The sequence below is a fragment of the Mesocricetus auratus genome, unplaced genomic scaffold (genome assembly GCF_017639785.1).
Source record: "Mesocricetus auratus isolate SY011 unplaced genomic scaffold, BCM_Maur_2.0 Super-Scaffold_100038, whole genome shotgun sequence".
Classification (NCBI taxonomy): Eukaryota; Metazoa; Chordata; class Mammalia; order Rodentia; family Cricetidae; genus Mesocricetus; species Mesocricetus auratus.
Genome location: NW_024429216.1, coordinates 3,032,028 through 3,043,741, shown reverse-complemented (window position 1 = coordinate 3,043,741; position 11,714 = coordinate 3,032,028). Strand labels below are relative to the sequence as shown.

The 11,714-nt window shown below is 49.5% G+C and overlaps 1 protein-coding gene across 3 annotated transcripts in view; it reads left to right on the top strand.

Annotated features, from left to right (window-relative positions):
• Positions 1-11,714, top strand: part of Sae1 (SUMO1 activating enzyme subunit 1) — a 49,822-nt gene that overhangs the window by 35,270 nt on the left and 2,838 nt on the right. Inside the window, exons 7-8 of one of the 3 annotated variants that reach the window (XM_005086437.4) lie at positions 8,089-8,233; positions 11,273-11,342. The exons of 1 other annotated variant lie outside the window; for it this stretch is intronic. In XM_005086437.4, coding sequence (XP_005086494.1) covers positions 8,089-8,233; positions 11,273-11,342 — 215 coding nt within the window. Of the gene's footprint in view, positions 1-8,088; positions 8,234-11,272; positions 11,343-11,714 lie in introns of those variants that run through there. One more of the 3 variants, XM_005086438.4, reaches the window with a different exon arrangement.

Genomic DNA, 11,714 nt, shown 5'->3' with positions numbered 1-11,714 from the left:
CATTCAGACACCATCAAACAGCTAGGAACTTGTGGCTGTGCTGGGCACTGGCCCATGAGAAAGATAATGTCTTTCTAATTTCTGAACTTAGCCAACCAAGTCTGGGGCTCACAACTCCTTTCTTCATGTAGAAAGTACTTGAGGTTGCAGGGGAGGCCTCGGCAATTGAGGGTGCTGGTTACTCTTCTAAGAAACTGGATTTGATTCCCAGCACCCACATGATCGCTTACAAACTCCTGTAATTCCAGTCCCAGGGGATCTGACACCTTCTGATCTCAGTGGATTCCAGGTATGCATATATGCTTGGTATACACATGTGCATGAAGGGAAAACCCCCTTCTGTATTGAAAAGACAGGCTTTTTAAAAAGAAAAGAGTACTTAAGTATGTTTGCACTTGGAAGATGCTTGCATCTACCTTTGCTATGAACTAGGTTGTGGCTTCCTGCCATTGAGCAATCTTGTTGCTTTTCATGGGTCCTGCTTTTCCCTTTTACAGTGTGAAGGATCGTGGTAACACGTCACTCCCCATTTTCATGTTAGAAATTGTTGTGTTTTCTCTTTGGTTTCTAAGAAATAATATTTTAGTAACATTTTATTTTAATTCCTGAAAGAAAATTGCCACTTGTTTTCTTCAGTTTCAAGTCATGTTTCTTAGATCCCCTCCTGATGTAGAAGAAATTTCTCATTTTAAAACGCATGATCTTTGCCAGACAGGCCAGCACCATTTGAGCATGGGCCTCCCCAGTGGGGTTTTGGTGCTCGGCAATGGCATGAACTCGCAAGGAGCAGCTAGCCATGGGAGACACCTGTGATGATGGGTAGCAACTGACTGCTTGCTGACTTGCTGCCGTTGTGACCACAGATGTTTAAAAATAATTTGTAGGCAAAAGCAGTGGTGATGTTTGTGTCTATGCAGCACTCTGTTATCAGTGATAGACTTGAGAGATCACAGTCATTGAGAAAAGAGGAAGGCATTACCATCCAGGGAAGAGGGGTAATCGATCCTCCAGCAGCCTCAGTGATGAGAAGCCAGGTGCTTTGCGCAGGAAAACAGGCCAGAGGCTGGGTGGTTTATGAAGCCGGAGTCATGGTGTGTCCTAGTCGTCCCTGGTGGCATGCTTCAGTGACTGTTATCTTCATTTCCACACAAGGGCAGATTGCATTCCATTCTCACAGAGAAGTCTGAGTCTGAATGGCTGGCTGCTGTCAGAGTAAACTGAGCAAAGCTGTATCCCCAGTACCTGTTTAAGCATCACCTCGAAAGCACTGACTCTGTTTGGTGGCCCTGATTGTGAGACCGAATGCTGCCAATGGAAGGAACCATTCTTTTTTTTTTAAGATTTATTTATTTATTACATATACAGTGTTCTATCTACGTATCAGAAGAGGGCACCAGATTGAATTGTAGATGGTTGTGAGCCACCATGTGGTTGCTGGGAATTGAACTCAGGACCTCTAGAAGAGCAGTCAGTGCTCTTAACCACTGAGCCATCTCTCCAGCCCAGGAACCATTCTTTTATCTGATCGTGAGGAACTCTGGGATCTTGTCTTACTAGCTTTCAAAGATGGGGAAATGGAGAGCCTCCACAGTCAGATGCAGTAATAATGAGCCACACTGTCAGCCACTGCCTTGTTTTTTCTTTGCAGGTCATGTCCCCTGCCCCCACTTCCAGCATCTGCCTGCGCGCTGTTGACAAGCCCCGGTCCCAGCTGCAGTCCTTGTTAGGGCCTCACATCTTCCCTCTGACTGTCAGATAGCAGTCACGGGAATGTCCTGTGCCATCTTCCCTCTCCAGTGTGGTTGGCAGAGAGCAGCAGATGCCCAGATTCAAGGCCACGTGCCACTCAAGTGCTGGGCTGGAGAAAAGACTCCCTTTCCCTGCTGCTTGTGACCAGGCAGAGCGGGAGGAGTGTGGAGGCCTGTCATGGTAGTTGTGTGACTGCCGTGCACTGGCCAGGCTGTACGTAGCCCACACTGCTCCCCTTTGTGAGTCGCCTCCTTTTGTTTTTCTTCATTAATTACAATCTTCTTACACTAGTTAGAATGTCCCCGTGAGAGGTAAGAGTCACTCGCGCATCATTTATAGAGGGAAAATAAACTTGCTGGCAGAGACTGGAATCTGAATGGGAGTGTCAGATTTTAATCTAATTGATGAAAAAAAAGTGACTACAAATTTACAGATAACATGGTGGTGAGCATTAGTGCGTAAGCAGTCAAGGGCTACATGACCTTGGGTGAAGAATCTGACTGGCCAGGGCCTCACTGTAGGTAGGCCTCTAGCTTGTAATGACCCTAGCGCTTAAGAGTAGATGTTTATTAGCATGTTTTGTGTGAGTCACTGAGCTTTCCTGCCCCTACTGAGCACTAGATGGGGTGCAGGTCCTCTGCTTTTGCTTGAGTAATCTCAGTGTAATTTGATAGGCAAAAAGGGCATCTTATTTTGAGTCATTTCTGAGAATCGGACTTCTCCTTAAACCATCAACAGCTTTCATGTGGCTGTCTGGGAGTTTTTCAAAAGCAAGTGAGAAACTGACAAGAGAAGCAGTGTCTTTCCCTCTTTTGAGCTGATTCATCCTAAGGTCATTGATGAAGTTTTATTGAAGAGATGAAAGGGTGAAGCGGTAGCTTCTGTCATTATAACACATAACTTGAGGCAGTAGATTGTTTATAGAGAAAAAGACCCCAATATGGTGGCACAGGGGAGGTATAGGCAGGAGGGTAGCTGCAAATTCTGGGCCAGTATGGCATGCATAGCCAGTTGGAGACCACCAGGGCCGCATGATGTAATCATCTCACAAGGAACAGGTTTATATGTGTGGGGGCGGGGATCCAGTCTCTTAGAACTGACCATCATGGGTGTACATAGTGAGCAAAGCCATTCACATGTCATAGCCAGAAGCAAAGGAAGGGAGATTTGGATTCCGTACTCCCTACCAGGTATACCCTTAAAACCTACAGACCCCCCTAGTCGTGTAAGCTAGGAGCCAAGACTTTGTCATGTGAGCACTTACAAAAGTTGTGGGCAGGACTTGGAGGTCACACAGGGCATCCGAGAGTCTTCAGGGAGACCACTGTGCTCTGTCTTCCAGCAGGGGCTTGTGAGTATGTTATTTGTGGATTGTAGGGTCCCATCCAGGCCAGGGGTAGAGACCTGGGCCCGAGGAGTGTCGTGAAATAAATACACATATGTATGGGCTGACGCTGCTGAGACTGGACTTGAAGTCCGTAGGAGAGCACTGGGCACTGATCTGAGCAGGTAGAGATGCCGTGAGTCGTAAGAGTCAGAGCGAGCTCATGGTAGCCTCCAGGGGCCCCGTCCTCCCCCTGCCTCTAAGCTTCAAGTACAACATTGGCCTCACGGGACGTGTTTTTGAGTTATCTGAAACAGGGTCTCCTGTCATCTATGATCCTCTGGGAGGGAGGTGGAACACTCCGTTTGCTCTTCTGCCCAGCACTGGCCTGAGCACCACTCAGTACACATGAACTGAACGGGGGTTGACTCAATGTCAGGCCTGCTGGAGGAAACCCAGTGTGGTAGTATAGCCCGCATTCCTAGTTACTTGCAGGATGAATTAGGACCGGAGGTCCAGGCCAGCCTGGGCTGGGCTGCGTAGTAAAATCCCATAGGAAGACAGATAGAATATCAGTCAGCCTACTGGAAATGTGTGCTTGCTTCCCAGCACAGAGAGGAGGCTGAGGCAGGGGAATCACTGGTAGATGAGTTTAAGACCGTCCTGGGTAATAATATATTGACACCAGTTGGGGGTGGATGAGTGTCTTATCTCAGAGAGCACTAAGAGAATGAGGCCAAGCCGGGCGTTGATGGCGCACGCCTTTAATCCAGCACTCGGGAGGCAGAGGCAGGTGGATCTCTGTGAGTTCGAGGCCAGCCTGGTCTACAAAGTGAGTTCCAGGACAGCCTCCAAAGCTACAGAGAAACCCTGTCTCGAAAAACCAAAAAGAAAAAGAAAAAAAGAGAATGAGGCCACCGTTTCTGCCCAGAAAAGCCTGGGGCATCGGTCAAAAGATTTGGGGTATCAGTTCGATGTAAGTTCAGCTCCCCGCCCTCAGCTGAGCTAATTTTGAAGGCTATGCTTGTGTCGGGGCTAATTCATGGCGTGTGTCTTGTATTGAATATTTGTGTGAGTACTGCTTTGTTTTGAGTGGCTTTGGTGCTAACATTAAATACCACAATGTTTGACTTACTGGGTCTGATTCTGTGGTGGGGATGGAAACCTTGCCCCTGCTGGATAAATACGCCATTAATGGGTGTATTCCTAGCCCCTGTCATAATAACACTGTATTCATTTTTGACTTTTGAGACAGCGCCTTACTAGGTAGCCCAGGCTAGACTTGAATGCAGACCTATCAGTGATTTCTGCCTGTGTCCCCACAGCTGCTGGTAGCACTGAGCTGATGTTCTGAATTCAGATGGGTTTTGAGTAGCTTTAGATATTTTTGCAGGGGTTATGCTATGTTCATTGTACACAGGTTTTCTTTGAAATAAAAGGAAAATTTTTTTGTTTTGTTTTCGAGACAGGGTGTCTCTGTAGCTTTTGGAGCCTGTCCTAGGACTTGCCCTATATAGACCAAGCAGGCTTTGAACTCACCTGCCTTTGCCTCCCAAGTTCTGGGATTAAAGGCGTGTACTGCCTGGCTTGTTTTGTTTTTTCTGAACAGGGTTTCTCGGTGTAGCCCTGACTGTCCTGGAACTCACTCTATAGACCAGGCTGGGCTCAAACTCAGAAATTGCCCATCTCTGCCTCCCTAGTGGTGGGATTAAAGGGGTGCGCCACCACTGCCAGGCGGATACTTGTTTTACAAAGTTTATCTTTTCCATTATATCGACTAGTCCTAAACTTAAGCAGAGACATCAGTCCATCTCCATTGGTAGATGTCATTATCCCGCTGGACTTGGGCCACCTGAAATAGTTCAGATGAAGTTAATCAAGTTTGGAACTCTGATTTTTGTAGTGTTTTGATATTATCCTATGAGTCATCTTTTGGCAAAGCAGTTCTCCATCACAGTGTTTGATCTGAGCGATTATGACCCAAACTGGTGAGGAGGTACATTTCAGAAATGCAGAGTCAACAGCCGTGCTCGTGTGTGGCTGGCTGTTTAAAAGCAGCAGAAAGCAGAACAAAGAGCAGAGTGTAATCAGAACTAGTCAGGGACTGGGGTCAGTCCCCGAGGCCACTGCCTTTCTGGAACATGAGTTTCTTCCCACCCCCTTCACCCCCGCTAATGAGTGCTGACATTCGAAAAAGAGGGAAAAGACAGCTTCTGTTTGCTTTGCTGTAAGTAAGTGGCCCTACCGCTGGCCGCCTTCCCAGTGGCCCTGAGAGTACCTCAGATGTGGTCAGTGAGGTATGTGCACGGTGCCAGCCTGCTGGCGTCACCCAGGCACCCTGCACCCGAACGGCCAGGCCGCTGCCCGCCGTGTGCCTTTGCTCTTCCTCTTGGTACCACCTGGTTGCTTTCTGAGGTGACGCTGATGCCACTCTGAAGACACGTGAGCGAGGGTTTCTGCTTCCTCTCTTGCCCTCGGATGTAACTGCTTGCAGTGGATGTTACCTTGTGAGCATTCAGGACCATCTGGGAAATGCAACTTGTAAAATGTAATCCAGTGCGGCAAAGGGCCAGACCACGGGGCACCATTCGTGCTAGGTTCCTTCAGGGTTCTGCCACTTTTGGACTCCAGAGTCGGCCTGTGTTTACACTTCTGCTCCTTTCCCCCAGCAGTTAAGAGAGCCTTCTCTAACTGGGTGTTTCTTCCTCCGAAAGTGATGGTTCTCACCATTCTCTCGGGTCATTCTTGGGAAGATGATGTTCATACGTGTAACATGTTTGATGGCTCCTTACACGTAGCAGGGTCTGTCACTGTTTAACCTTTTTCCCAGAGCTGTCTTTTGTAACATTCATGGTGAAGACTGAAAAATGACTGATACTTCCTGGACACTTGTCAAGTTGGTATCCCGGTGTGACAGAGGAAGGAGAGGCCTGTGCGCTTGGCCACCACTGCAGGACTGCTTGCTTCTCCAGGAACCTGCAGGCTGGCTTTCCCCTGCTGCCATGAGCCACTGGGCCTCAGCTAACTAACTATCTGTCATCACGTCCAGCCTCGGTGCCACTCTGGGTGCTGGTGCCCTGTCTTCTCAGGAGTCACTGGCATTGTCCAAGGGCCACCCAGAGAAATTGCTGTGACTAGAGTGGCGTGTGTCTGGGTTTCATGGGGTCTTGGGGAAGAGGCTTTCTGCACACCAGAGTACAGCTGCCACTCCCAGTTCCCAGATGCCAACTCCAGTGCCTCCATGACTCATCTGGTGTGCAGTTAGTTAGGAGCTGAGCTCGCTCACGTGGTGGCAGTGCGTGGGGACTGGCCTCTAGCTTAAGTGCTCAGACAGCGCTAAGGGGTCACTTAGAGAGGCTGACTTACCAGACCACAAACAATACCCTGAGCAAGTGATAATTGGGACAAATAAGAGTTGTCAGAGAGCTAGCCAGTGGTGCAGGCCTTTAATTGGGGGGGGAGGGATAGAGGCAGGTGGATCTCTGTGAGTTCTAAGACAGCCAGGGCTGCTAACACAGAGAAACCCCATCTCAAGAAAAAACAAAACCACTCCCCCAAAAATTGCCAGAGACATGGAGACTCAATATTTTCTTAAGCAAAGACACTCCAGAAATCAGTCTTCTACCTGTGCTCTGTGGTTTGTGATTTTCTTGGAAAGCCCAATGGCCTCGTGAATTTTCTGTCATGAATGTTGCCCCAACCATGAGCTTTGCAGATGCAGAAGTCAAGACCACCTGCTAGTGGTGTACTTTCAGACCGTTTGCCTAGCACCAAGTAAGTTCCTCTGGGGCCGGTCAAATACGGAGTTTGTGCTGCTTGGAACCTGGGGCTCGTTCTTGGGTGCTCATTTACCAAGTTATTTGTCAGTCTCAGAGTAATAGGATGTGCTTTAAAAAAGAAAAACCAAAAACTTGGGGCTGCAGAGACAGCTCAGGGGGTTAAGAGTACTTGCTATTCCCCCAGATGACCGGGGTTAGGTTCCCACCACCCAATTCAGGTGCCTCAGCCATCTGTAGCTCCAGGGGGTCTGACACCTGGCTTCCCCAGGAGCCTGCACTCACTGTACACACCTGCATGCAGGTGCACACACCTACCATAATTTTACGTCTTAATTTTGAAAACAGGAATATTAAGAGCCAGGAGCAACTGGCGATGCTCAGCTTTCCTGCCTCCGTTAGTCCTAGGGAAGAGCCTCTGCCCTGCGGGGCTAACTCACTGACCACGTCCTCTTCCTCCCTTGGTGTGCGGAGGCTAAGACTTAATGAGCATGCTTAGCAAACAGTAAAGTGCCCGTCCAGGTAAGTGCTGCCTAGAGCACCCAGAGCTGAGGCTAAGAAGCCAATTCCTGTGTCTCTGCCTCCACTCGGAAATACCCTGTGTGGTGTAGGCAAACTGAGACGCCCGATCGTCTCTCCAGGAACAGCAGCAGCAGAAAGCGTTCGTGTCGCTTCTGTTTCATCTGGACTTAGTTCTAGCCGTGTTGGGGTCTCCTTACATAAGCCTGGTGCCAAGATGTGGTTGGAACTTTTCCCTACTTCCTTGGTTCTTGGAGGTTGACATAGTTCTTGTATTGAGGGAGGTTTGTTTGCAGTGACCTGCCTTTCTGGTGAGTGAGTATTTGCTTATCGTTTCTGGCTGAAGCAGCCCTTTGAACTGATGCCTAGAATGTGGGCCTCCCACCCCAGCCTCTCCTCCAGGTCCCAACAGGGCCTTCTGCTGTCCTTTTCTGCCCACAGACGTTTTACTTGTCTCCTGTGGCCTGGGTCAGATCCACCACCACCACACTTGTCACGGAAATTTTAGTTGTTGTCCTTCTGTACTTGCCTTTCTGACTGCGTTTGTTGGATAAATGAGGAGTGTATTACCTTTCACTTGGCCCGCGTTTTGATTAATGTATTGTTTCCTAGAGGTGAATACAAGAAAAAAGACACTTTGGGTTTTCCTTGTATTTGAAGTGAGATCAGAGCCTTCATTATAGGAGAGTGGCTCTCTAACCTCCCTCTTCCTCTTCCCAGTGCTGCTGAAATTCCGCACAGATAAAGGGAGAGATCCCAGTTGTGATAGCTACAGCGAGGACGTGGAGCTGCTGCTGCAGATAAGAAATGATGTGCTTGACTCACTGGGCGTCGGTCCTGACCTGCTTCCCGATGACTTTGTCAGGTTGGTATCTGCGCAGACAGACTTCTGGTTTTGGTGTTTGTCTTCATGGAGGCCCAAAGCCTCAAAGGGGACTCCTGTGCCACATCTGCTAGCTGCGTAGCCACCCCCTGCCTGTGCTATAAGCAGCATTATGAAGGAAGTGAAGGCTTGTAGGTTTGGCTTTCGTGTGGTTGAAATGTAAGGTGCCGTGTGGTCTGTTAACATGATGTGTCCTTTCTGTCTCACCTCAGTCCTGAGGGTTAGTCCATGCATCGTTGCCTCTCCTGTCGCAGGTGGAGGACCCCAGCATAGGGAGCACTACATAAGCTTTCTGCAGCCCGTGCTCGCTGGCCTCGTGTTCAGTCTTAGCAGTGTAATGCGGTAGTGTGTCTCCTGGGGTCGTATGCTATCCAGATTCAGCCACAGGATGAATGAGCAAGTTGGGAGTTGCTGGGTCTAAAGGTATGATTGGTCACTTGATAGATATTGCAGTCGTTATTTGTCATCCGGCGGCAGATAGATATCAGCAGAGACCACAGATCCAGTCCCCGGGCTCTGGGAAGCTAGCGTTGGCAGTCTCCTGCTCCTGCACAGTCAGACGTGAGGTGTGTGCAGACCAGTGGCCCTGAGTTGCTTCCAAGTATAGCCTAGGAGTTGCGAGCCGTTGAGCTCATGATGTGCCTTAGTCCTCAAAGCGCTGCAGTTGTAAGTGAAGCACGGAGAAGCGCGGTGACTAGTCCCACGCCAGAGGGCTTTCTCTTCAGCGCTGTTTGTCACGGAGCTCTCTTGATTGTATATTATTTCCTCATTATTTAAGTGAAGATCTAGAGAGATTCAGTCACATGCATCCCTTCTGGTACCCTCTCTTCCTGGGCTCCTCATAGCCACCAAGCCAGCATCACTCAGGTAGGAGCACCATTGCTCTTCAACTCCCTGGGTAGGCATGAACTAAAAGGCTCCGAGACAATCTTCGAGGTACTTTTGCAAGGGTGACATTATCAGAACAGGCCTGGCAGTATTGCCAGGAGGAGCAGGTATCGCTTGCTCTGTACCTCGCAGCCTGAGGAGCACCCAAGCCCACCAAAGTGGTCAGCAGCAAGTTTGCTGGGCCGTGAACGCACAACCAACTGACTAATCTGAGCGTTTAGGGTGATGGACTGGCAGCAGAATTAAAGGCCCTTCTTCCCAGAAGGGACATGACCTAGTGGACTGCTGGCTGTCTCTTCTCTTCCCTGCTGTCCCCTGGGGAAATCACATCCCCTGTTTAGGTGCGGTGTGTTCAGCTGCTTCTCCTATTGGCTTCTAAGTAAGAGGTGTTCAGAGGCCTCTTGAAGCTGTCTGCTGGCAGGCTGGAGAATGGGACAGGGCTGCGAGGGAGGAAATGAGTCTCCCACTCTGGGCCGAGCTACCTCCTACAAATTGCCTGATACTGCTGCTGAGCAGGGACAGCTGTGCTTGCATCTCTGCCCTTCATCTGGCCTGCGCAGCTCAGCGTCTTGTTTGAGTGCTGGTTCTCAGACAGCCTTGTTTCTTTTCTGATGGGAAAAGAGCCGCCGCCGCCGCTAACGTCTTTTGGTCTGCAATCACAGGTGTTTTTTCTACTGTTTAACTATTAGGGTGGATAGTCTTCAGTTGTCTCTTTGCAGTATACCATGCAGTCATTCTCCACCTTATGTTCCTGAGACAGGGTCTCTCCCTGAACCTGGAGCTTGCTGATTGGGTTAAGCTAGCTGACTGGAAAACTCTGGGTGCCCAGCTTTCACATGGGTGCTGGGGATTAAACTCAGGTCTTCATGTTTGTATGCTGACTGTTAGAGAGCCACCTGCCTCTGCCTCCCAGTGCGGGCGCTACAGACAGCCACCACAGTCAGCCTGAAGCAGCACTACTTAAAGAGGAAAAAGCAAAGCAGTATGGAAGAATGTAGGTGTGAGTGGTTTTTTTTTAACAAGCGGGGTGGTAGCCCATCCTGTAACATCAGTTACTCAGGAGGCAAAGGCAGGAAGATCACAAGTTCAAGACCAGTTTGGACAACTTAGTAAGCTCTTGTCTCACAAAGTAAAAATAGCCTGGCAGTGGTGGCCACGCCTTCAATCCCAACAGTTGGGAGTTTGAGACCAGCCTGGGCTACACAGAGAAACCCTGGGGGGGGGGGGGGGGATAAAAAGACATGTGTCTCAGTGGTAGAGCTCCTGTGGCATGCCCCAGACCTTGGTTTAGTGCCCCGCACATAGAAACAAAGAAGAAGGCTGGAAGTGTATTCATACTCACTGTCAATCTCTAGTTCTCCTGAGGCTGAAGTGGGAGGAGTCTAAGGCTTGGGCCAGCCTGAGCTACACAGTCTTGTTTGTTTCCTTTTGTCAAAAAAGGAACATTGTTACAGCACCTAGTCATCAGGTTTACCTTATTATCCTCTGTGTGCTGCAGACCCTTCTGGAAGAAAATTTAGCAATGTATACACAATATGTAATCGTGTTCTTTTAGGAGACACCTGAAGCTCAGTTACAAGGTGAATGGTTCATGCATGGGCACATTGGGAGCCGATGCTGAATGTGTTTTGGACTCAGGATGGTGATTTGAGGGTTGACTGGGTCTCCTCTGAGAGCCCAAGCCAGGCCCAGAAGGAAGGAGCTCTTCCTAGGAGGTCATGCAGACTGCTGCACGCCATACTTCCCGTCTTGCCTGTGTTAACACAGCCTGCTTGCCCATGGTTCTGGGAATAGCATACAGAAGCTCGAGGCCCGTGCTAGAGGAGAATTGCGAGAATGTCCTGGGGCACTCAACATCTGGTATGTGTAGGGCCTTATTTTTAGGAAGCACAGATATAGCCGTTCCTTGAACTTTAAAAATCATGCGAAGGAATTCTTGCTTTCCAAAGTGAAAGGTCTTTCCCACCCATTTAGGAGCCCTGGGGTCAGATTTGATTTTCACGCCTGGACGCCAGGTCTAGCACTGTCCTCGCTGACTAGGACTTTCCTACAGGATGGCCTCCAGTTAACCTTCCCGTTGCCCCTCCCCCAAAGAAGTGCACTGGTACTATGTTTTACTTTTCTGTCTTCTAGGTACTGCTTCTCTGAGATGGCCCCCGTATGTGCTGTGGTTGGAGGGATCTTGGCACAGGAAATTGTGAAGGTAAAAATGAACGTGGAACCCATCGCCAGCTCCCTGACTACACACTAACCGAGCCAAGGGCTGGCTTGGACCTTCCTGATCTCTTCCCAGCTTTCTTCCTGTCCCATCCACGGGCCGGCCAGCCAGCGGCCTCAGAAGTTTCCTCCAGTTGCCACTTTTCTGCTCTACCAGCTGTGTGGGTAGATGGAGATTCTAGATGGAGGGAAACATAGGAAACTCCCAACACCTGTGCTCTTAACCTGCCTCCATCCCGGTGGTGTCATTGTGTCCCGTTTGGTCCAAATGCTGTCGGCATCTGTAGAGAAGGTCTTGGGGGCATATGGTCTGCCAGCAGCTGCATGACGTTCTACAGTGACCTGCGACTTCCTGCTG